The 23,449-nt window shown below is 39.9% G+C and overlaps 1 protein-coding gene across 1 annotated transcript in view; it reads left to right on the plus strand.

Moving 5' to 3' along the window:
• Nucleotides 1–1,760: 1,760 nt before the first annotated feature.
• The window catches only part of LOC139698251 (uncharacterized), a 37,895-nt gene continuing 16,206 nt past the window's right edge, over nucleotides 1,761–23,449 (plus strand). The window contains exons 1-2 of the mRNA XM_071597125.1: nucleotides 1,761–1,984; nucleotides 18,053–18,443. Of these exons, the coding sequence (XP_071453226.1) occupies nucleotides 18,161–18,443 (283 nt within the window). The 5' untranslated portion in view covers nucleotides 1,761–1,984; nucleotides 18,053–18,160. The remainder of the gene's footprint in view (nucleotides 1,985–18,052; nucleotides 18,444–23,449) is intronic.

Raw genomic sequence — 23,449 nt, forward strand, 5'->3', positions numbered from 1 at the left:
CCCTTGTTAGAGGGTAACTCGACGTCAATTACGTATTCCCGTGCGCGGCCGAATTTTCATAACGACTCGATTAAGGGAACTAAATTAACCGTCCGACTTTTGGCAGGGATTAACGAGAGTCTCTGTCGCTCCTCTCACCCCCCCTCCACCTTCTCGACTGCTATGACTATGCCTTTGACGTAAATACCCCCTACAAGCCATCCCTATTAGCCTTCAGGCTCCCATTCTCATTTAAGCGGGCGCGCCGTAGAAATATGCAGCCCCGCATTGACGCGAGCCTTTTCGGAGGCAGAGAGAGAGAGCAACGGCGCAGACTGAGGGGGGGCATTGGTTTGGCGCACTGGCCTTCCACGCCGACTACCCTGGCTCTATTCCCGGTGGTGGTGGCTGTGAGATTTTTCAGTGGATTTCCCATTCCCGGTGGAACAGTGAACGGAACAATTGAAACACATAGCATCATTCCTCCCGCGGTATTGCACATCATATAACGTGCGCTACCGAAATTCCTTCCATTTTCATCTCTCACCTCAGTCTCACCCTTTCTTTGACGATCCACATTCCGGGGTAAATGCTTAACATCACATCGTTTGTCTATCGCATCATGGACTGAAAGTTACGTTTAGAGGGCGGATCCCAGGAAAATAAATTCTGTGGCCATTTGTGGGATTTTACCCGTACGATATTCTTTTACGTTATTACGTACAAACACTTCTTGAATAACCTTTCGAATTGCTGATGATGTATAAATCGACGCAATAAATAGTTCATTCTCGCTGCTACCATAAAAAGACACAAAATTCCATCGATTAACTGATCTAAGTCAATGGACGACTAGAAAATGAATATAATATTTTTTTCATCAAGGTGACTCCGAATTACATACAACGTTTTAAATATTTTATGTATGTTTGCAAGCTCGCTAATAAATATCCTTGACTGATATGGTGTCCGAAATCACCACTGCTCAGCTGATACCGACCTTTTAAGTAAACATACATTTATATATCCTGACCTGTATATATCCGGGTACATGAGATAATTTAGTGTAACAATACAAGCGGCCACGCTGGCCGAGCTCGATATGGTTCTTTTAGACGTTTCTTAGCGTCAATTGCGCCTGGGATGAAGAGAATGAGCAAGAAATGGAATCCAAAAATCCACTCGGAAAGAATAGAAGTGCCGAGAAGAAAACCGTTCTCGTACACTTTGGCGCGGGGAATATCGAAAGGAGAGTGGTCTGGTGGACAGGGTCACACAGAAGGAAAGGAAAAAACAAAAGGAATCGATGAATAAATGGAAATAGAAGAGAGAGAGGAATGATGAGATGGGCAGGAAGACGAATCGACCCCCTCCATCACGTGGACCCGGAGCTTTGGAGGAGAAGTGGAAGGGTGGGGGAGGAATTATCCCCTTTACGAGTTCCGAAGGGGTATTTTTTTATGCAGGAGATTCCAGCGTGCCGTCATATCCACACCCCCTTTTTCTCCTCCCCCACCCCCCTCACGATCTGCCCCACATCCCTACCAGGGGAGGGCGCCAAGTTTGAAACGGCGTTGGAGGAAGACCCCTCACCGAGGAGTGGGGTGGAATAAATTCCACATGTTGGGTGAGAGGAGAGGGCGATTGGGAGAGGGGAGGAGGAGGTGGGAGCGAGGGGGGTTTTGTAGGAGGGAGTTACGGCGGGGGGAGAGGGGAAGGGGAGGAAGGATAGGGATGAGGGCGTCGCGATGCCTGGCGTCCCATTCACCGTCTGGAGCGCGGAGGGAGCGGAAGGAAGGTGCTCTACCGGCGCCGCCGCGGCATCCCCGGCGAAAAACTCTTCCCCGCGGGTCTAAGAAGAGAGAGAGGAAAGGCGGTTGGCGTCACTCCGCGCTCCCCGCTCACTTCCGGGTGGGACAAGAGGTGTTTCCGGCCAGGCCGCGGGCTACGAGACGGGAGGAGAGATAGGAGAGGAAAGGACGCTGGAAGGGAGTCAATAGGCCAGGTATCTCTCAGTATCTTCTCTCTGTGATGAATGTTCATCTTCCAAGGAAGAGGGAGCATGGAGCTTCACTTTCGACGAAATTGGTAAATGGTGAAAAATTCTCGTACCTACCAATTTCGTTTTAACGTTCTGGGAAAAATTAGTGGGTTACGGCTACGTATACCCTTTGGCGTTCCTACGGGATTTTTGAAGAGAGATTCGCACAGTGATTTTCCAGTTCTCTGATGCCCTGGCGCGGTGCTCTCCCTCCTCTTCCCCCCTCTGACTCTGATGGTTCGTTTTTCCTTGACCTTGGCCGTATGCGACGCCTACTTCGGTCCTTCCGCAGGAACGTGATCACGCAAAGGCACTGTTTTGATTCCTCTCCCACGTGACCTCTGTTTACGTTTAGCCTTCTACCGTTTATATTTGTGAGTCCTTCCAATTAGTGCTGTTTGCTGTGTTTATTTAGAGTTAACATACTAGGTATTGAGAAATTCAGTGTTATTTTAAGAACTTGAGAATAAATTCATCCAGAAATATTTCACCAGCATTTTAGTTCAAGACTTGCTTTTAACTCGGGCGCATTTCAGACGATCGCATACACTGTTTTCATAACCAATAAAATAGTAAAACCGCTATCGTTTTTTCGCTGAACTCTGAAACGTACGTGGCCGTTTTTTTATTAATTAACTGCCACTAGATATTCGTATACATTTTCATCCGGCTTTCAGATTCTCCTTTCTTCTTCAAAAGATTCTCGATATTTAGGTATAATTTTATATTTAAAACCCGGGAAAACTAGTTTTTCAAGCCTATATAATGTTGATATGTATTAAATATCTAACAATATCTACAGCATGTACTTATTTAGACGTTCTAGATTCATAAAAAATATTAAATAGATGTATTTTTCATTGAAACGTGGTGGATCATTGGAAACTTTAATGAAATTTATTCAATATATACTCGTATAGCATACTCACCTTTTTAATTCGGTTGTTAAAATCTGTCTTAATATGAGATGAAATTTTGGTTAAACTACTTATTTTCATTTAGGATTTTACCAATATAGTTTTATTCCGTTACAAAAAATAACACGTTCTTATATTCTAAGAAACTGCCGCAACGGTACGGTGCCGAAACTGCCGGGAGATGCCGCAACGGTAACTTTTAACTGAGTTATCCGCTAAATGCGTATTATAATGTAACAACTTCAAACTTTTAAAAAACCGGGATCCCGATCAAGGCGAATGATTTTTACAAGCTGAAATTATTGCATTATTACGTTCGCATAATTTTTATCTTTGGGTATTGTAAGAAAGTTGTCTTGGTGACTCTTCTCATTGGCATAAATGTATTAAAGACCTGTCACAAGGTGCATATTACATATGACATTTTTGTCTCTAATAGTGCAAAAGATATCTTATCAAAATATTTAGTAATTATTACAAAGGTGCAAATCCAGATATTCATAAGAAGTAAAATAACATATGAGTTAGGATAAAAATATTTTTTTAAAACTTAAATACGAAGTTTACAGATATTTTGGAATATTTCGCAAAATATTTCTTTTAATAAAAATTTAACTGGGGTAAATTAGAATTTTAGGTAATAAAAATTTGTTTTCATTGTGAAATGGTTCCTGAAGTCATTTTAAATGGATTTCTGCTGCTGGGCAAACGATTTCTGTTTAACAACGTGTTTCCGCTTCAAATGAGTGAGCTGTTAACCGACAGAGAGATCCGCGGGAGGGCAACAGCGTGTGACATACTCACGTCAAGCTTTAATGAGCCCGGGGAATAGCTTAATGATCACCAGCCTTGAGTTTCCAGAGAAATGATATTATACGGGTTCAAAGCAAAGACAGCCAAAAATCGCCGAAAGCAGTAAGCACATTTTTGTTACATTACTTTATGAAACTTTCATAACTTTGTTTTATAGGTACTTTCGACAGGGTGCCTCAAATTATTATAGCAGCAAGTTAATGGAACGAAAATCAAAGGGAGCAAATTAAAGTAGGAGCAGTTCAAAATGATAATGAAGTACTGGGTAAAATGTTTCCAAAGGCTGACAAGTGCTGAAACTGCGCTTGATATAGAAATCGAGTTGATTTTTTTTACAAAAGTCCTCGCTGGTTTTTTAAATATGATGAAGCCTTGCCCGAGGAAACAACCGAGATACATATCTTCTGGCTTCCAAATCAAGCATGACGAGTATCTAAAATGAAAGATTCACACACACTTGAGAAATGTAGGCACAAAATGAAAAATTCCTTAGCCAGAAGTTATTACCTCCAGAAAAGAGGTCCTCACTCCTTTTAATTCCAATTATAATATGTATGTATATATATATATATATATATATATATATATATATATATATATATATATATATATATATATGTATATATATATAATATTATATATATTATATTATATACACATAATTTATGTATATGAATGTCATCGATACATCAAGTTTCTTTTTAAATAAATAATCAATTATATTGCAAAGCTTAAATACAAAATGAAAAGCCCCGATTGTAATTCTAATTAAAGTCATGCCTAGTACATACGAACTTGCAAAAATTTTATTTACTTTTGTATACATCAATTTGTTTGGGAATTTTCGGATGACCTACATTACCAAATTCGGCATTTAAATGAATTTAAGTTCTGAAACTCAAGCCAAAACCCGAAAAACTCATATGGCCCGAGTTTGAACTCAGGAAAAAATTTCAAAGCCAATTTGAAAAACATGGGATTCTATCAGTAATAAAAATGATAGCTATCTTCCTAATTTTATCATTGATTCTCGCCTATGCAAAAAGAATATATCCAAAAATCCATTCAAAAGGATGTTCTAGTTCCTTCAAGTCCACTAAATACGTATTGTATTTTTGTTCTAGACTAACCAACCTTTACATCAATGACTTTCATAAGTATGAAAAAGCATCGTATGCTTTCAGAGAATCTTTCGGATTTATTTTTTCTTGCTTTGCTTCCTCCCTTTTCTCACTACTTTAGATACCGTAATTTTCGAACCAAATACTACACAGGATTGAAAATGGGCATGGAAAGAATGATCATCAAGTATTAATCTTAGCTATTTCAATGTATACACTATACAGGAACGCCAAACAGATTTCACTATGTAATCATATAAATATCCGCTAACCATGTTTGACATGCAAGCCCCATACAGCTCTTACTGTGATATGAAATAAACTGTTAATTTCCATCAAAAACCTCTATTGCCTCATCAGTCGATGATGTAAAACAGTCTTCAGCACTTCTTCATTTGATAATAATAATTTCAGCGAACTCCGGTCAGCACCAACCAACTTTCACGTATTTTAATCCTTGAGTTATTGACTTCATTTTCTGATGGAATAAACACTCAAAAATAAAATACAAGATACGCTTTGGCACTTGTTAAAATAGTTTATTGAAATATTTCCACATAAGTTTATAGAAATAATTCAAAAATGATAGCCATATTAGTCTATTGAATGGAGCTACTACTAGGTTTGGCTACTGACTGGAGGCTCTCTGATATAAATTCAGAGCAATGAGTTTGGCCGCAAATATAAATTCAAGCTGTATTATTCACTGGCTATAAGAACTTTCGGAGAAACTGCAGATGACAAAGGAAAAAAAACTGGCATCCATACCCTTAACTCGAGTTAGAGAAAGGGGAGGTCTACCCTCAACTATCACAGCCCGGTTTCTTTATGATTACTGTACTATTTTTTTGAAAAAATACAGCAAAGTCACCGTTAATACTCGTAGATGGAAAACTTTGCGGCCATCTATCTAAACTATCGACCTTACAAGGAAAGAAGAACGAGAGTTATCCACTTCCCACACTTTCCCTTCTTTGTAAATGAAGTATGGTTTTTTTTTTCTTTAGGTATTATATAGTACATGTAGTATACGTAGCATGAATCTGGTTGCATCAGTAGATGGTCGATAAAATTCCTGCGAACATTTTAGAAGCGTAACTGATCAAATAAATCCTCTTTTTTCTACCATGATTAAATTAACTTCTCCCTCCCGAAGTCATATAAACGCACAGAATATCTGTTTAATCGAACATACTTGCATATTATACAGCTTAATATTTATCCAGCTATCTATGCAGAATTAAATCCGTAAGTTATGAATTTTCAGTATATTTTATCCACGTCCTATACATATTTATCCAAACGACACACCTTATTCGCCTGTCGGCACCGACTCTCCACAACTTCCCAGTCAACCAATGTTAATAAAATTAGGAACCACTGCTAAATGTGTCCTGAGATTGGATAACCCGCATTCTCACGAAGCCAATTCGTCTTTTCCTTAATTTTAAAAAATTACAGTTGAATTACAGATGTTCCCATGTGTTATCTCTGACTTGTAATAGAATGTTTCCACTATTCCACTAAACTTATTCCTAAGCCACTAAAGCCATTTTTTGTACAGACCTTAATATTTCATTTGTACTCGTTCCCGCTGATTATTCCAATTTTTATGCTCTCAAATGGATCTGAAGTCTCATTACACGTCGGAGAAATTGAGTCCGTGCTCTGGAGAAGTGCACTTCATTTCCTTGTTACCTTGCGGAAACATTTGTTTCCATCCAACACCTTTAAGATTCCTCTCTGTGATCATACGTTCGGAATTCTAGAGGCTTCTTGAAAAACAAACGGTTATTGAACTGCCTCACTTTCGCGATCGTGATTGTAGTCCGCATCCTCCTGTAGGATATGTATGTAAAAAGAGAGGAAAACTCTTTTCGAAGAACGCAAAGGTGAACGCGAGAGCGGTGCAAATGGAGGAAGAGATCGAGACAAGCGGTGGGGGATGCAGATGAATACAAAATGGGAATTGGGAGGAGGTTGGGTGATGTGGGGTCGGGATAGAGGGGCCGAGGGAAAAGGAGGAAGGGGCAGCAGGGGTGTGGGGTGAAATTGGGCGCGGAATGAAAAATGGGAGAAGGTGAAGGGAACGATCCGGGATGCACGGTACGAGTGTGGATCGGACAAAAGAAGAACAGAAAAAAAGTAGACTTGTCGATGAGAGCCGGGTAAGGGGAAAGAATTTTCAAATGGAAGGAAAGGAAAGGGACATGGTTTCCATTAGGATGAACTTGCTGGGAAGACGAGGGCGGAAGATGACGCACGCGAATAAAGACCTGAGCAAGGGGTTCATTAAGAGTTCATGCAGACTGAGATGACAACACGCTAGAGATGAGGGAAACGGAAAATTTTTAAACACCTTTATTTTTTCTACAAGAAAACCCACAAGAGAGAGCGGAAAATCAGACCAAAAAAATCCACGGAAACAGCCAGTTAAAATAAACAATGATTTAATTAAAAAAGGTGGAGAATAACGCAAGAATAGACCTTCGAAATCTTCAGGACCATGAAGACATGAGCTTTCTGTGGAATTAATAAAGAGCCAGCCGTTTAGAATTTTGTGATGATATCTCCAAATTATTAACTAGCACTTTTAATTACTCTTTTATTGCCCCTTTTGCCACTGATATAGGTTTTAATTTTTAAGCAAAATTTTTATTAGGAAATTTGCACAGGTGACCACAGAGTGATGGAGAATTCAGTTCATACTATTCCCTCAAGAGAGAGAGAGAGAGAATATTATGAACAAGACTGTTAATATAATGAGTTATTTTAGTGAAGGGAAAAATGTGGAAAATATTTTTGGCGAGGAATACGAAAAATATGACGGGAGAAAGGATCCGGTGACAATTCTCGGGAGAGAAAAACGTGATTTCATTACTCTCATAGCAGCGAAAATGAAAAACAACAGAAAAGTCACAGATGCTACGTAGGGTTTTCCTTACATCTGTCAAGATTTGATGAATTTTTCTAAACCAAAAAAAAGGGGCAAATTATGCAAAACCATAAGAATATTACGCAGGTAAGCTCCGAAATGGAAAAATGAACTGCATACTGTGTACATTACTTTACAGGTGAAGCAAAAAGTCTACGCCTGAACTTTCATCACTTGCCCTTGAAGATAAAAAAATTGGGGGAAATATTTTTTTAGCAGGATCAACACGAAATGCCGTAACTAAAAAGGGGGAGTTGGAATCCGTAGATTCTGCGCGAAATGTGTGATAATTACGCACAAACAGTTCACCCAAAAAGTAAAGAGAGACAAAATATGGGGATAATTAATATTAAATAATTAAATAAAAATTATTAATAACTAGCAAGTTAAAATGTATTATTTGATTACTTATTTAATGTTCTCATAAACCCATTGGTTTTTGACTCCACAAATACAGAAATGTTATTTTGATGCAAAACGGGATTGAAAAAATTAAAAGAACAGAGTTAAATAAACACATCTTTTTATTCATCATATGCTAGGCCATACAAATACTAAAGTATATAACAAATTAAACTTGTAACGCTTACTCTAAACACTAAAATGTGATATTATTTGCGGAAATAATGCCGCCCGCCGCCAAAAATTAAAAAAAAAACGTCAAAAGACAGATCGCCGCAGGTGTCTTTAACCGTTCAATTGCCCCTACGTTAAGAATTTTTAGTCTATTTGTAGGAACTGAGAGATAAAAACCAGTAATTACGAGTTCAAAGAGAGTTTTTTCTTGGAATTGGGCGAAATATTCACGTGTTCATGCACTTATCTATATATTTCTCGTATAAATTTTCTATGGATCCAAGTCACAGTAACCACCCTGAAACCTGGTTGGTTTGACAGGTGAAAAGAGAGCTCGCCGAATGCTAATTCCAAGGACCATCTTCATGCGTAACTCATAAATCGAGAAAGGGGGGTCAATTCCTTCTCCTGTGTCGTCTATGGATTCCCAGGACGATCTATTACCCAAAAAATTCCCCAGCGCGGACTACGACGGCATGGTTATAAAAAATTATAGATATAGAAATTGGTTGACTGCAAAATGAAAAATTAAATTCCTTAAACCGCTTATTATTACTCCTTCACCAAGAATCAACGTCTTTAACTCCAAAATCAAATTCTCATCATGTCCCACAAATCGATCATTTCTCTTTATGAATATGACAAGCATGACGATTACCATAAACGATATCTTTCTGGTGCGAAACTTACCATTTATACATTCACATGTTTCCAGATGTTTATTTTATTTTCAAATTATGATGTGCTTCAATGAATTCATTTTAGAAAGGCAATCAGCGTTTCAATCGCTTACCCCGACGGTGATAACCGTGAGAAAAACGAATGGGAGAAATGAGCCCCGTCGAAAGCCTCAAGCCATAAACCGAGAAGGGAGCCGCGGGAGTGTTTTGTTAGTCACAAAAAGGGCGAGTTTAATAAGCGGCAGATGTAATTAAGCATGCAAAGAAAAATATGATTTAAAGATCTTTTTTTCAATGTAACGAGTCCCTTTGCGAGAGGGAGCACCGTGGCAAGAGACGCCGACGAGTTGGAAGAGAGAGAGAAGCGGAAGCAGGCGACGCGGTGTAAAAAAGTGAACGAATGGGGGAATAAGAAGACGGGTATAAATACATATTTGCATAGAGAGAGAGATAGAAATGAATGAGAATGGGTGGAAGAGGAATGGGAACTGCTGCCCCACCCCGTGCTCGCGGGTGGTGGCAAGCGGGCGATTTCATTATAGAGAGCAAAGGGAATGTAAGTCACGAACACGTTCGGCGCTCCCGGAGATTCCGGGTTTTCGCACGTCTCCAGCAGGTGCGGGTACGTTATTCATTGACGCAATACCCAAAGTCAAAGGCTATTTAAGGGTGGAATTTCACGTAAATTTCGACGTCTCCACAGTTATATTTACCTAGACCCCGGCGACGATGAATGGTTTTTCACTTCCCGACTCGCTCCCATTGTAGTGAGAAATTCTAACAAATTTGGTCAAGTCTCGCGAGGACATTCACGAATGCAGAAGCCGCGCCGGGAGATATCAAAACTTTTTCAACGATGTATTTTATTAGGCGTTGCCGGGTTTGCATTAAAATTCGATAACGTGCCTCATCTTGTTGAGTCAAACTCAAAGAGGCTAGGCCCAAAGTAGGTGCGGATAATATCGACAATTTGTATCCGATTATTCTTCGACCCTGCGGAGGTAGATATTCGACGGTAATCGAGCATTATTACACATCTTACGTACTTTTAAAGTGTTCTGAACAATACCTCTCGCTCTTTTCTGAATCCATAAAAAGAACTTAAGGAAACGCTCCATAACTAAAATAAACAACAGATTTTTTTCACAGTTTATCTTTAATCTTGACAACGGTTTCTAAATTTAGAAAACAATAGTAACATGTCGAAAAAATATTCCGCAATAAGAATTTCGTGAAAAAGTATTATTTTTGCAGATTTTACGCTTCGCTATTCCCAATTTCAGACCATCACAGTTTCCACCCTTTATACCGTGGATACATGATTGTTTTTCCTCCCCTTCCCCGCTTACCCAATATTATTCCTCTGTCTTAGACTCCAACGTTTTTACAGTAATATTTTTATATCTTTTAATATTTCTTCCTCCCACATTTTAAACTTCTTAATTACCCCAGAAATCTATTTTTTTTCTCCTACTATGTCACAGTCTTTGTCTCCCACCCAGTCCATCTTGTTTTCTGTAGCCCATCCAACCCCCACATCCCAAGGCTCGCCAATTTCATGCTCCATAACTTTGTCCACGTGTAAGACCAGGTTTCGGAACCACACTGCTCTTTCTGCTGAAATTTTCAAAGCCTTAATCAATCATTACTTTTAAGTCTTATCTCATGATTCTACTCATCAATCTCTTTCTCTTTGGAAAAGCCTTTTTCCTATAACACATTTTTTTCCTCTGTGGCCTCACTACTATAACCGTGCTCGCCAAACAATACTTCCCAAGTCTAAGAACTGTTCCACCTGTCTCAACTTTTCTACTTTTAATATAAAGTAGCCTTATAATTCCCTGAGATCGAGATAACAAAGAAAATCCTATTCTATATTCCTTTCTTTTATGTACGACTATGGAAACGCGCATTCTCACCCCCTTCCTACACAGAAGTCGGTATTAACCTTACCAGTCGTTCATACTCTTCTCCAGGTTATACTTATTAAGGCACTTGGCTGCGTACGCATGTAATTAAACTTAAATGGTCTAAATAGACTTAATTTTGTCTTCTAAATAAACTTAATGCTGAGAATTCTTAATTCTATTTTTATATTTGTTCAGTATTATTCAAATTCGATATAATCCTAAGTCTAAAACCATCAATTATATTAGTAATACGCAATTAGTAATAGTAAATTTAGAGTAATATGGAATTTAATATTAAAGGTGTTGGTTTCCTGTGTTCAAAGGGGAATGCTTTTCTTTAATATATACGCGATAAATATACTCTAATCTATATTTTATATTAATATTAAAATTGTTCCCAAAAGATCAAATTCCACAATTCTTTCCTTTGCTCAATATTTCCATTTCATGGTTACAAGTACGAGTTTAACATAGAAATCGACCGGCACATTACTTTTGAGGTGTCCGTTATTTAATATGACGCTAATGTCTATCTACTGACTGAAGTCGAATGCAATTCATGATACAGTTTTATTGATGAAACTTACCCTTTCGGTTAGCAAATTAATGGCATTGCGATTCTGTTTTCAGTCACAAACCCACAATAGACCTAATCACACTGAAAACGGTTATTCTTACACTATTAAAATTAATGAGGGTTCAAGGTTAAAACAATAAACCCGCACGAACTTGCCATAATCACGGCTAAAGTTTAATTAACGTAGAAATGTCCTTCGATGTAGGCGTCCGATTCCTCGATATTACTTACACATTAATTAACGTTAAACGCCAATCAGGCAGTCAAGAAATTATTTTTTTCGCATTATAATAACTAGTGTGATACTACTTCAGACACTAGCATCTACTGGGGTTTTTTAAAAGAATTGATGACGTCTTGAGTAGAAAAATACAAATACCTCTAGATTAAATTACCTTCGAACTAAATGAAAAAAAACTTAATTATCGCAATGAATACCGATGAAAATTGATTACCGATAAGATGCAATTATGAATTTCCAGAAATTAAAGCTAACACCCCTTTTACGCACATTTAAATGCATGGGATGAATTTCATTGCCACTATTTGCACATTGGAATTTGTATTGGATGGTGAAAAAAAATAGTATTTCCAAGTAAAAATCAATGGAAATGAACTTCAAAATAAAAAATAATGACCTCCTTCTTCCCCATTACAGATAATTCCAAGGTAAACATTTTTCAGGTAATCAACATACAAACATTTCGAAGAAAAAATTAAAAATAATCAGTGACTTAAATTGTGCGAGAGCCGATCTCGTTTTATTGCCAGAGCGTGTTCTAGACTCCATTGCTGCGTTGCAAAGATCATATCTAGGTCTCATAACGCGCACCAATAGCGAGTATAGACTCTGCAATGCGCGACAAACACTTTGGAAGCTAAAAATGAAGTGAGTCCCTGGATAATAGAAGGCAATATTCCAGATAGTTGTGGGATGAATAATGAGTTTTTTAATGTCCATTTTAATATTCCAAGGAACACTCAAGTATGCCCATATAGTTTCATTAATTTTCCTCCTGATGAACGTTGCGAAACATCGATGCAGTCTCTCGGAGGGAATTGTGAAAAATTAAACGAAATACAAGTGTCACAAAATTTGATTTAAATGTTTATTCCTCCTATTATACGCTGAAAATTGCAACCAACAACAATTGGTGAGCAAACTAGAGCTGTTGATTTCTGTAGCGTTCATCATTTACCGTCCTCAAAACTCTCGAGATCATTAGCGATCCCCACTTTCGGTCAAGTTTTATACTTAAAAACCCAATGAAATCAATGCCTGATTTGCACTAAGAATAATTTTTAGGAGTTTTTAAGACCATAGTGCAATGGAAACCCACACCTCTGTGATGTTCCGGTGATCCACGATGAGAAATTCAACCTTTTTTAAAGGAAAGAGTTCGAGAATAAACCCTTGAATGAGAACCACAAATATTTTCGGTGAATTTGAAACTTGCATTTTTTATATACGAGTACCTAATCCTGATTTACCGGAGAGTGGAAATAATAATCAGTCGTTTATTTAAACAAGACCGTCCCATAATTACCGTAACAACTGCATAATCGTAAGCTGTTCTCGTTTCACTACCTCTCTACTCCTCAATTCAATTTCAAGAAAGAGCATTCAAAGGTACTCCAAAATGCTACACATTTCTCTCATTTTAATTATTTACAACTACGAGCACAGAAGTAGGTAATGAGACCGTTCTTTAGTTGTAGACAATGGTGGCAATATTTACGCGGGTGAACTAAATATCCAAATTACAAGAGTAAGTAAACTGATTTATAAAGCACGCTAGCCTACACAAGAAAATTAATTAGGTTGGTAGAGAAAGAAGGTGAAATTGAAGTTTCACACACAAGTCATTTCAAAAAAACGAAAAAATATGAAAAGCCTTACGAACTTGCAATGATTACTTGAAGGCCGGAGAGAAGAAGGCATTTGAGGTAAATTATCACAATTTCCGGGAATCCGCTTGACGTACTAACGGCGATGATATTCTCCATTCAAAGAATAAATACCAATGCGAACATTTTTAATTCCCTCCAGATACAGGAATCGATATCGACCTTCAACCCCCCCGAGATAACACTCCCTGTTGACTTGAGTCCAGCGAAATTTTATTCTGTTTGTCATTCCACATGCGTTCAATGATACTCGCAGCTGGCGAAGCTGTCTGCCCCCCCCCCTTCCACCTCTTCCCGTCGACATACGAACTGGCACTGCTGCAGCGACCCAAATTCCCACGGCGAGGGGGCGCACTACATGCAGAAAGCCTACACTCCACCTCCCCTCCCCCTCCCACCCAGCACCCTCCTCCATCCCTTTGATTCCCACCACATTTCTCCTGCGCCCTCTACTCGTATCCCTGGGCCAAATAGTAAACACGATCGAGGGAAAGTGCGCCGGAGTGAATCGCGCCGTCAAAAGAAGGTTGACAGAAAAAGATTTAGATGAAAAAATGAGCGACTCGATTCTGCAATATAAATCTCATCGCGAAGACCGTATCGGTTGTCTTGTTTGAAATATTCCGCCATGACCAACTCGTTAAGCTGCCGAAAGAATTTAGGGAGGAGGTGAGAGGAGGGAGGACGGAGAGGAGCAAGAAAAAGAGACAGAGAGAGAGAATGGATGATCGGAGGAAAGAGGAACGTAGGACAAAGAGGGTAAAAATGGACGCAGGAGATGACGGAGAGAGTAATAAAAAGTTGTGAAAAAACCGTCACGGGAGACTCGGAACAACGGCGACTTTGAGAGACAGGAAGACGAGTTGGAATAGGGAGAGGGATGGTGGAGACTAGTCTCGACACTCCTTCCGACACTCCCACGAAAAGCTGCCTCGGGAGAAACTGGCGCAAAACGTCAGCAAAAACTATTCACCAGGCGTATGGTGTGTTGCAGGACAAGTTGGAAGAGGATGTAAGAACAGAAGAAAAAATACCAAGGCGAGGATATAGAAAGACGGAGAAATGGTGGGAAGGGAAACGGAAAGAAGGACTTCCCGGGAGAGGAAGGGACGCAAAGCCGGCGAATATCTCAATTCCCACCACATCATCCTCTTAACGAGAGCACGCCTTTTGCTTTTGTTTTGTCCTCTCACTCGTTCTGCCTTTTCAATTCGCGAAATAAATCGACGGGTGCCCCAGTAGATGAGGGCTTGGCCTTGCGAGTTAAGCAGGAATTCAATGCAGGTACCGAAGGAATGACCTTAACCCTTACATATCGGCAGCGTCCTCATTACAATTAGCGCAGACCAAGGTGAATCATAGCCCGAACAACGATTAAATTCAACGAGGAACGTTTTAAATACGAGAGGATCCGTAGTTTAAGACAAGGAAAAATAGAAAATGGAAGTTTTATTCATATAAAATTATGTGCTCGGAAATATAACAAGATACCTCAAATGATCAAGTACATCGCCCCATGTAAGGAAACAAGTATGTACTTTTACATACAAATATGAGAATCACTCTCACGTCCAATTAAATCTCTCGTGTCCCTAGAGAGATTCAAAATAATATCCCTCAACTTTCATCTCGATGACCGCAGTAAATATCGCAACGTGTTGACTATTTTCCAGTAGAGAGCGAGGGAGACGCAAAGAGAGAGAGAGATGAGATAAACAAATGTACATTTTGAACTTGAATGATCACCAAAGGCTATACGTTCGAATATTTGCTTGTAGCCATCAATTATCAAATTAGAGAATGTAGCCCAAGCGGAAGTTGCGGAGCGAACGTCATAGATTAATGTCCAACGAAAACCGTAAACACTCTGGCAGAAAATATGACCTGAAACCACATAAATCACTTAGCAAATTCGAGCAGACTCGGCCTTTGAAAAACGCAAAACACAGAAATGCAAATTAGAAAATAAAGAAACTGCAATACATAACGTCAAATTTACGAAAGTTATAATAAATCAATATTGCGCCATGGATTACGCAGTGAAAACCATCGATTAATTCGTATGATTCATTGCATATATTGTTGTTTATATTTTAATATTATTTTATTGTAAGTTGAGACTTCATCTTTACCTATTTCTTCTAACAAAGGTATCCTTAACGGAGTCCCTTTAACCCTGTGAATGGTCCCAATTGGGTTTGAGTATTCGTGACTGTAGTTGGTCACTGGCAATGAAGTAACATTCGCACAAGCTACTGCAGAAGGGTGTTCTGGTTGAGAGGTTGTGGTTGGTCACTGTTATAGAATTTCTTTTACCACAAACCATCGCAACAAAATTTTATATTCATTGCGGGTCGAGTGGTGCTAACTTATTACGGCTATAGGAGTGTTCATTTTATTTTGTTAATTTACGAGGTCTTAGTGCTCAAGTTTCCTGGATTCTATCCATTCTAGTGTGAAGCTGTTATTTTTGGACACTTGCACTTTCAGTCAGTAATGACCACAGTGCGCAAAAGTAGTCCCTGAAGTTCATAAAAAAAAGTCTCTCAATTCAGCCAAAAAATTTGAAGAAATAGTCACAAAAATTCTCAAAAATGGATCTATTATTTTCCTTTAGAACAAAACACCACTTCCTCACTTGCTGTCACAAAATTAATCACTTTACAATTAACAAAACTTTACAAAATGCCTCATTATGGGAAAAATCAACCCCAGCCGTGGCAAAGGATATGGTGAGGGAATATTCAGAGTAAAAAAATCAAATCAAATTAAAAAATGATACTGGGTTTTGACAGAACAAACTTTGACTCATTTTACCTCTTTCCGATTCAGTACGTTTAACAACAATAACAAATTCGATGGGCGAAGATATTTTCCCACGCAGGTTTGTTTTAATAATAAGTTTCAAAAAGTCCATAAAGGGTTTATTAAACATAAAAATGAATGCACTGATGTTTACTCGTTTTCAGCAAGAAGCTACACTGGTCTTCCGGAGCTCTTCATCGGTTCAGACTTAACATGCTTTGATTTAGTAGCTGACCACAACGCATGTACAACTCGATATTTTTCATCTTTAAGTTTATTCGGCGGTCAGCAAGCACGGTTCCATACATGCACAAACTAAAAGACCACTCTGCACAGCAGGTTATGTGCTGCGCATACTTAAACATAGGCATTTCGTTCTAAGAGAGCTTTTCAATAATTAAGTCCTTTCGGTCTACGTGCTTACCTTCTAATACCTGAAAACCTGTTACGAGAGCGAGAGGCTGGAGTTGTAACTTAGCCCAGATGAAATTTTACCTTTTCCTTTCTGTGCGCGAGGGCAAACTATGTCATCCAGCTTTCCTTCAGCATCATCCAAAACGGCGAGAGATTAGATGGAGTTGAATCCTTATTTAAATTATTCACCTGGTTGGCCAAGAATATGTAGTAACTGTTGGCCACTCACACGGGATTTATCAATGAGTTTCCATTGCGTAGGAGCTCCTTAGACTTCGTCACGCACTACGTTTCGCCATTTCAATCAATAATGCATTAATGATTCCTTTTAATTTACGTAAACCTACTTATTAACGATTTTTTCTCTTTGGTGCTTGAATATTCTTTCAAAAATTACGTGTATGATATTCCAATGAACTGCAGGGAACGAGAAAAAAAACCATCTAAATTCAAAATGACTACGCAATATGTTATCCAAATATCATTAAGAAAAATGCAATGACTCCTTGAATTTCTGTCATAATCAAGAAAAAGTCATCCAAAGGCCCTAGGTATTAAAAAAAAAGGTCGCTTTGATATCAAACAAGTTGCAAAAAATATTTTTTAATCTTCATCTGTTGGCTTCAATTGAACAAATTAATATATATATTCGCAAAGATATCTTGACAAGTTTCTCTCCATATTAAACGTGGAAAGACCTTTTTTACGTCCTCTAATGATGACATTACTTTCAAACAAAGAGGGCATTTGGATGTCGGGTAATTACTTTTTTATCTGTCAAAAATCATAAATGTATGTAAAGTACGTGCGTTTGAGTATGTCTGATTACTTGATTGAGCATTGACTGCTGACGATACTTAAGTTCCCAAACTATTTTTTACCTAAAAAGTTAAATAAATTGCAGCTGGTCTCAGTCATCATTTGTAAGAACCATACCTGCTCAAGAGATGAGGATTATTTTTTGACTAATTGACAACACATGCGGCCACCGTAAACCTCATTGACCATTGATCCAGTACTACCTTCACCTATTGATGATTATGTGCAAACCCATAAAAGTACTACCAAGGCCAAAATTTTTAATCAAGTGAAGTAAATGACTGAAATAATGCATTTCAATCACTCAACACTTCGCTCACCCTCTCGAATTAGAAAGAAAATCTCTGATCATGGTTTGGACCACCTCCAGATAAAGAAAGATAACGTGGGATTCCATTTTTTGGGACTTTTTTTCGCTCCATTAAACACAATGGATTTGGGAGATGAAAAAAATACATGGTCGAGGTTATTGGGTGACGGAGGGAAGAATGCAGCGACGGGGACTGTTTTCGCATGCGTCCCTTTTGTTCCTCATCCCGTCCCAACGTCCATTTCAGGCCTCTCCCATCGGGGTCCGGTCCTGAGAGCACCCTGGCGATAAGACTGAGAGGCTCTGCGGAGGGGAAGTCCCAGAGAGAGAGGGGTCGCCGAGCCGCCGTGACCCAATGGGCAGCAGCCTCGACCCCCGACGCCCCGGACCTTCTTCCCTGACCCCACTCTCCCGAGGTCCCGACCCTGCAGCCTTCCCGCGGGTCCCCTCCGCACCCCTCGCCCACCACCACGCCCCCCGCCGCACCCGATTCCTCCTCTTCTGCGTCTCCTTCCTCGTCCTTGAGGCGGTCGTCGGCGCGGCGTCCGCCGGGAGCGCGGCTGCTGGTGGCGGCAGGGTGGCGGCCTCTGCGGCCCTGTTCTTGACCGCGTTCGCGTCCACCATCGACCCGAGTTGGCGTGAGTATCACCGGCGACAGCTCTTGTGTTTCTGTGTGTGTGTGTGTGAGAAGTGAGGGTCAATTATTAAGAGCAGAATCATTCATGAGTCGTCTCATTCGCGTCATCTTTTTAGCTGTAGCCTTGCCCCTCCCCCCATCTCTCTCATCCCCCGGGGAAGGGGGGGTGGGGTCAATCCTTTGAGTCGCGTCAAAAAAAAAAGAAAAAGATTCCTCACTCGTTCATTTCTTTCCATCTCGGGGACGTTGGCGCAATGCGATCGTGGCACATCCTGTTGGAACGGTGGTCGGACGTCAAACGGCAAAATCCGGCTCCTTTTATAATCTGGCGGCTTGAAAGAAATTCTGCGCAAGAGGACGTGATGTGCAGATATAAATTAATCGAAAGCACCCACGAGTTTACCCATCCTCATGAGCTGACCTTTATGTAAGTAGTTTTTGACTCTTTTCAAATAAATTCGCCTGGTTATAAGTTTGAGGTCATTGACGGGAGGTGGCACAAAGCTAGATTTAAGAGGATTATAATTTGGCACGTGAGATAAAGATTATAGAACCGCGCCGATTCAGGAAAGATATTTTGTGTCTGAATATAGGTTAAGTATTAAAAATAGGGCAAAACTAAGAAACTAGAAAAAGGAAAGTGAGATGCTATATATTTTCAATTACTGGATGTTTTGAATACGATCGTATTTTAGAAATTGATAAATCATTTAAGCTTAACATTCGAGACATTACTATGCATCCTCTTATGGGTGTCCCTATTTTTTCTCAAATTATTTTTGATTAATAATCGATTGGTTGACCTAAATTCATTTTTATCAACCATTAATAACCTTTTAGTGCTTAATAATGGCATGCCCTTGAACCATGCCGCACCTAAGAGTACACTTACGGTAATAATGGCGTGGTGATGGTCTTTACCTTCGACCACGAATAAAATTGTCAACCATTTTCCTCATATTTGGGTGTCGAAAGAAAAAGTCAATGTCATGGAAATTAACTATGTAAATTTAGCTTAATCGGAGCTGAATATCTGTGATTGCTACATGTACTCTGAAAACCATATGATGCATATGGCGTAGAATTTTATGTGACCGAAAGCTGAGAAACGATTCGGTGCGAGACAAATTGAATAGATCCATATAATAACCACGGAAGCAGGCGGGAGAAAAGAGGGACTTAAACCTTAAACGGAGGGAGTAGGATTAAGAAAAATCAGAGAAAGAGCAGGGGGGTAGGGGTTGGGAATATTGAAACAGCACGGAATTCCCCAATGTGGAATGAGCTTGTGTTTTTTCAGGATTGATAGAACGATTCGATTGTAGAAGTAATCACAGATAAAGAACGGATAATGGAGGAGCACCGTAAATCGTTTAACGGGAAGAGGAACAAAAAAGTACACATTTATATAAATTTATTGAACTCCGCCCGAGGGAAAATTATGAGCATCCGGTCGGATCGTCGGGGAACCGAGCGCCCGCGTCACTGACCTAGTGTCGCAGTTTCAATCTGCGATATCCGGGATTACGGCGATGCGACGGAAAGAAATATCGGTTCCCAGTAAATTCATTTCCACCATCTCAAGTCCTTACCCGTCCTCCCACTCGGACGGCCGGATCCGCTCGGAGGAGTGGGGGATGGGTGTGGGGGAAAGGGATAGAGGAGGGGAGAATCGTGGGACCCCGGTTTCGATTTTTCATCCGGAAACGCGCGATGGGATCCTCGGGTTTGGCACGGGACGCGCCACACGCGAATCGGCGGCCACGCGACACGCGAATCAGCGACGATGGACGAGGACCCCGGAGGCCACCAGAGGTGGTGTAGCGTATAAGCGAGACGGACAATGAGAGGGGTTGAAAAAAATATTAGATGCATTGGGTGATCTGGAACGGGTATTCGGAATTGTCCACACGACCCCTTCCCCCTCATCCACCACCCCCTCCCCACCCTTTCCCTCACTCCCATTTGGGCACTTCCTCACTTCTCTCCCCCGTGCCGTGGGTCTTTAATTCCCCTTTTAATCCCAGAGTACCGCAAATGCGGATTTATAGTTAGATTCCCTTTTTTGTATCCGCATTGCGACCGATGGGAAGAAAGAGGGGGATGGTGAAAGAAAGGCTTCCATCTCCTATTTTCTCTTTCGCTCCTCCTCTCTCTCTATATATATATATATATATCCCCATCTCACTCAGAGTCACTCCTTCCCTCTCATTTCTTATCCTCAACTCCTTTCCTACCGCCCCACCATCTCGCCAACTTCCTCTCCCCATCTCAACATTTCCCAGACTCCCCTACGAAATTCCTCCTTCTCGCGTCCGTTTCCAGGGAGAGGTGTTCCCGCGATCCACCCACTCCCTTTCTTCCGCCCTCCCTTTCTTTCCGTGCTCTCGTTCCCTCTCCTCCATTCCTCGCACTTTGTTGCGAGTCGCGTGACGGTGATGAAAGGACTCGTGCGCGTGAGTGTGCTCTACTGTGCACGGCGCGTTAGCGTGTCGGGCGTTCGCAGTTCTCACTTCTGCGTATTAATCGTCACATGCCATTTCGCGGAGTAGGCCGAGGAGAGCACGTCCTCGTGGTGAGTGGAGGAAGCGTTTTGCGATGAATTAACGGTCGGACGCCGATCGTCGTGCAGATGACGATGTTTGATCTGAAACTATTCCTAGCAATTTTAGAAGAGCTGCCACTCACGGATTTAGCCAGGTTGAGCAAGTATTACTGATTTTATTCCTACCAAAAGTAAACCCCTCCGTTACTCTAGGAGACCGAGGGAATGAAATATACGAACCTGTATCCTTTTAAATGCCTTTATTTAGTCTTTGCACCAAGGTCAAATGATATGAATATTTGTATTATTTTGTAAATATCATGATTAATTTCTGTAATTTTCTATGACATTGAGAGCATATTATAAATATTAAGTTAAAGAATGAATGTTAAATCAATGCTTAAAGAAAATAACTACGGTAAAATGATATTCTTCAAGACCACAGAAACATTCATTACATGAGAAATTCCACAAATGTTCCAGGGGACGCAATGTCCCAAAACGCCAGTATATATAATTCATTATCTTCTGTGACGAAATTCTGAACTTTAAAAGTCATTAAGGGCTCATTATTTTGGTTGCAGGACGTAGACATGCATATTTTGTTTATTTTACGCAGAATCATAGGAGAAAAAAAAGAGGCAAAGCTCCGTCTATTCTGAATGAAGTAAGAGTACATCCAAGAAATATCTCTGAAACTGATTAAAATGCGTTCAAACTAAAACAGTACACATTTCTCCAAAATAAGAATTGGGAGTGACGATTCACCTTCCAACATTGTCAGGGCCAAGGATGATTTGATAAGAAGGAGAACGGAGTCAAACCCAGTCCAAATAAAATACAGGAAAATCACGTATTCACAGTAAAAGAATGGAATCTCTCGCTTGGATGCCTCTGTTCTCTGATTTAGACCCCATAAAATCAAATAACCTCAAGTTTACAAATAAGTTCGACAACCGAGATGAGTCACTGGCATGGAAATACAAATGTATAAAATCCTCCCTTCTACATCGGCGCGTTCCATTTGACATCACGAAGCCTCAGATTTGGTCTTCGGCCAAATGCATCAAGCTCCCAAACATTAACATGATTCAAGCACGCTTAAGCTTCACGGAAGGTCCCTCCTTATCTTATTACTACAATGGCTTCATCGAAATTGACAACCTTGAGCGGCTGAATGCGATAAAAGACAAATAAAAAGAGTCAACCTCAACATTCAACTGTGAATGGTTGCATTTAATCAGCAATAATATAATGAAAGTAAAGTTTCATCAGGGCTGAAATTCATAAATTAATATAATTTCATAAGCTTCAATCCACAAATGCCAACTCGTTGTTGCATTTTCGAAGGGAACAACACGTGACTCTCTAAACTTTCTTTTTTAACTCCTTGCAAATTCATATATCAATTTTTGAGTTGACCAGAAAGCTAGATACGGATCGTTTTAGAATCGTATGTTCATCAATTCTACACTCTTCATTTACAGAAGGTTGAAAGAAATTGCACTACATTTACATAAAATTCTCAGATAAGACTACCGAATATTTTCGTATTTGCGTTTAAAAAATTACCATAAAATAATAATAAATAAAAAGTGTCGAACACACAGATCTGGTGTCTGCGCATACGTTTTTATGTTTGTATAGCCTTGGGTAAGTTTCAGCCATTAGCACGAAGTTCAAGCAGAGTCCAGGCTGAGGCTGTGGCGTTAGATCGACTATATTCGTTAGATCGTTGGATCTTATATATACGCATTGTATATACACATATATATGAATGCAATGCAAATATATGAAATTCTGCATGCTCATTGTCTCCGCACGATGCACCTGAGAAGGATAGAAATGGAAATTTCTTTCTAGGCTGAAAATAGCTTGCGCTGTAAGAGTTGGATAGATTATGAAGCCTATTATATTCCGCTTACAAAGTGCTTTTAGTTTTCTCCGTGACTTATGCGGCGTATTCTCATTTCCGGTCTTGAGGTGGGTGGGAGGGGGGGGGATGGCTTTCACTGCAACGATGGAAGAAATTAGGACTGATGCCAGAGGCGGTTAAAGAGAGTTGAAGAAAGGTTTTTGAATGAACTTTGATTCTGGAGCATGTGAGTCGACATGCGATCAAAACGTGGATCCATTAGAGGTACCCCATATTGAATTCCCCAAGGAAAGTGACCCTACTGTCAAAAACACTCGGGCTAATGGTCATTCTTTCGTCTGACACATTTTACTCTTTGATGAAGCTCGGAATATTTCAGAGCATCGAGTCACGCCACCTATCTGCTTTAGTACTCGCCGTTAAAGTTACTTAGAACAAAATTTAACGTACATTTTCCATCGCTAAACGCTCGTCGATCCAGGGAAGAATAATGATGTAGGATAAATTATTACTCCAATGCGGAGACCTACTGAGAAAAACCAGCAAAACGGAACCTTCAATGATTAATAAGGTGGGTAGTTCTTTT

This window comes from Hetaerina americana, unplaced genomic scaffold, assembly GCF_022747635.1.
Source record: "Hetaerina americana unplaced genomic scaffold, ioHetAmer1.1.p SCAF_80, whole genome shotgun sequence".
NCBI classification, from domain to species: domain Eukaryota; kingdom Metazoa; phylum Arthropoda; class Insecta; order Odonata; family Calopterygidae; genus Hetaerina; species Hetaerina americana.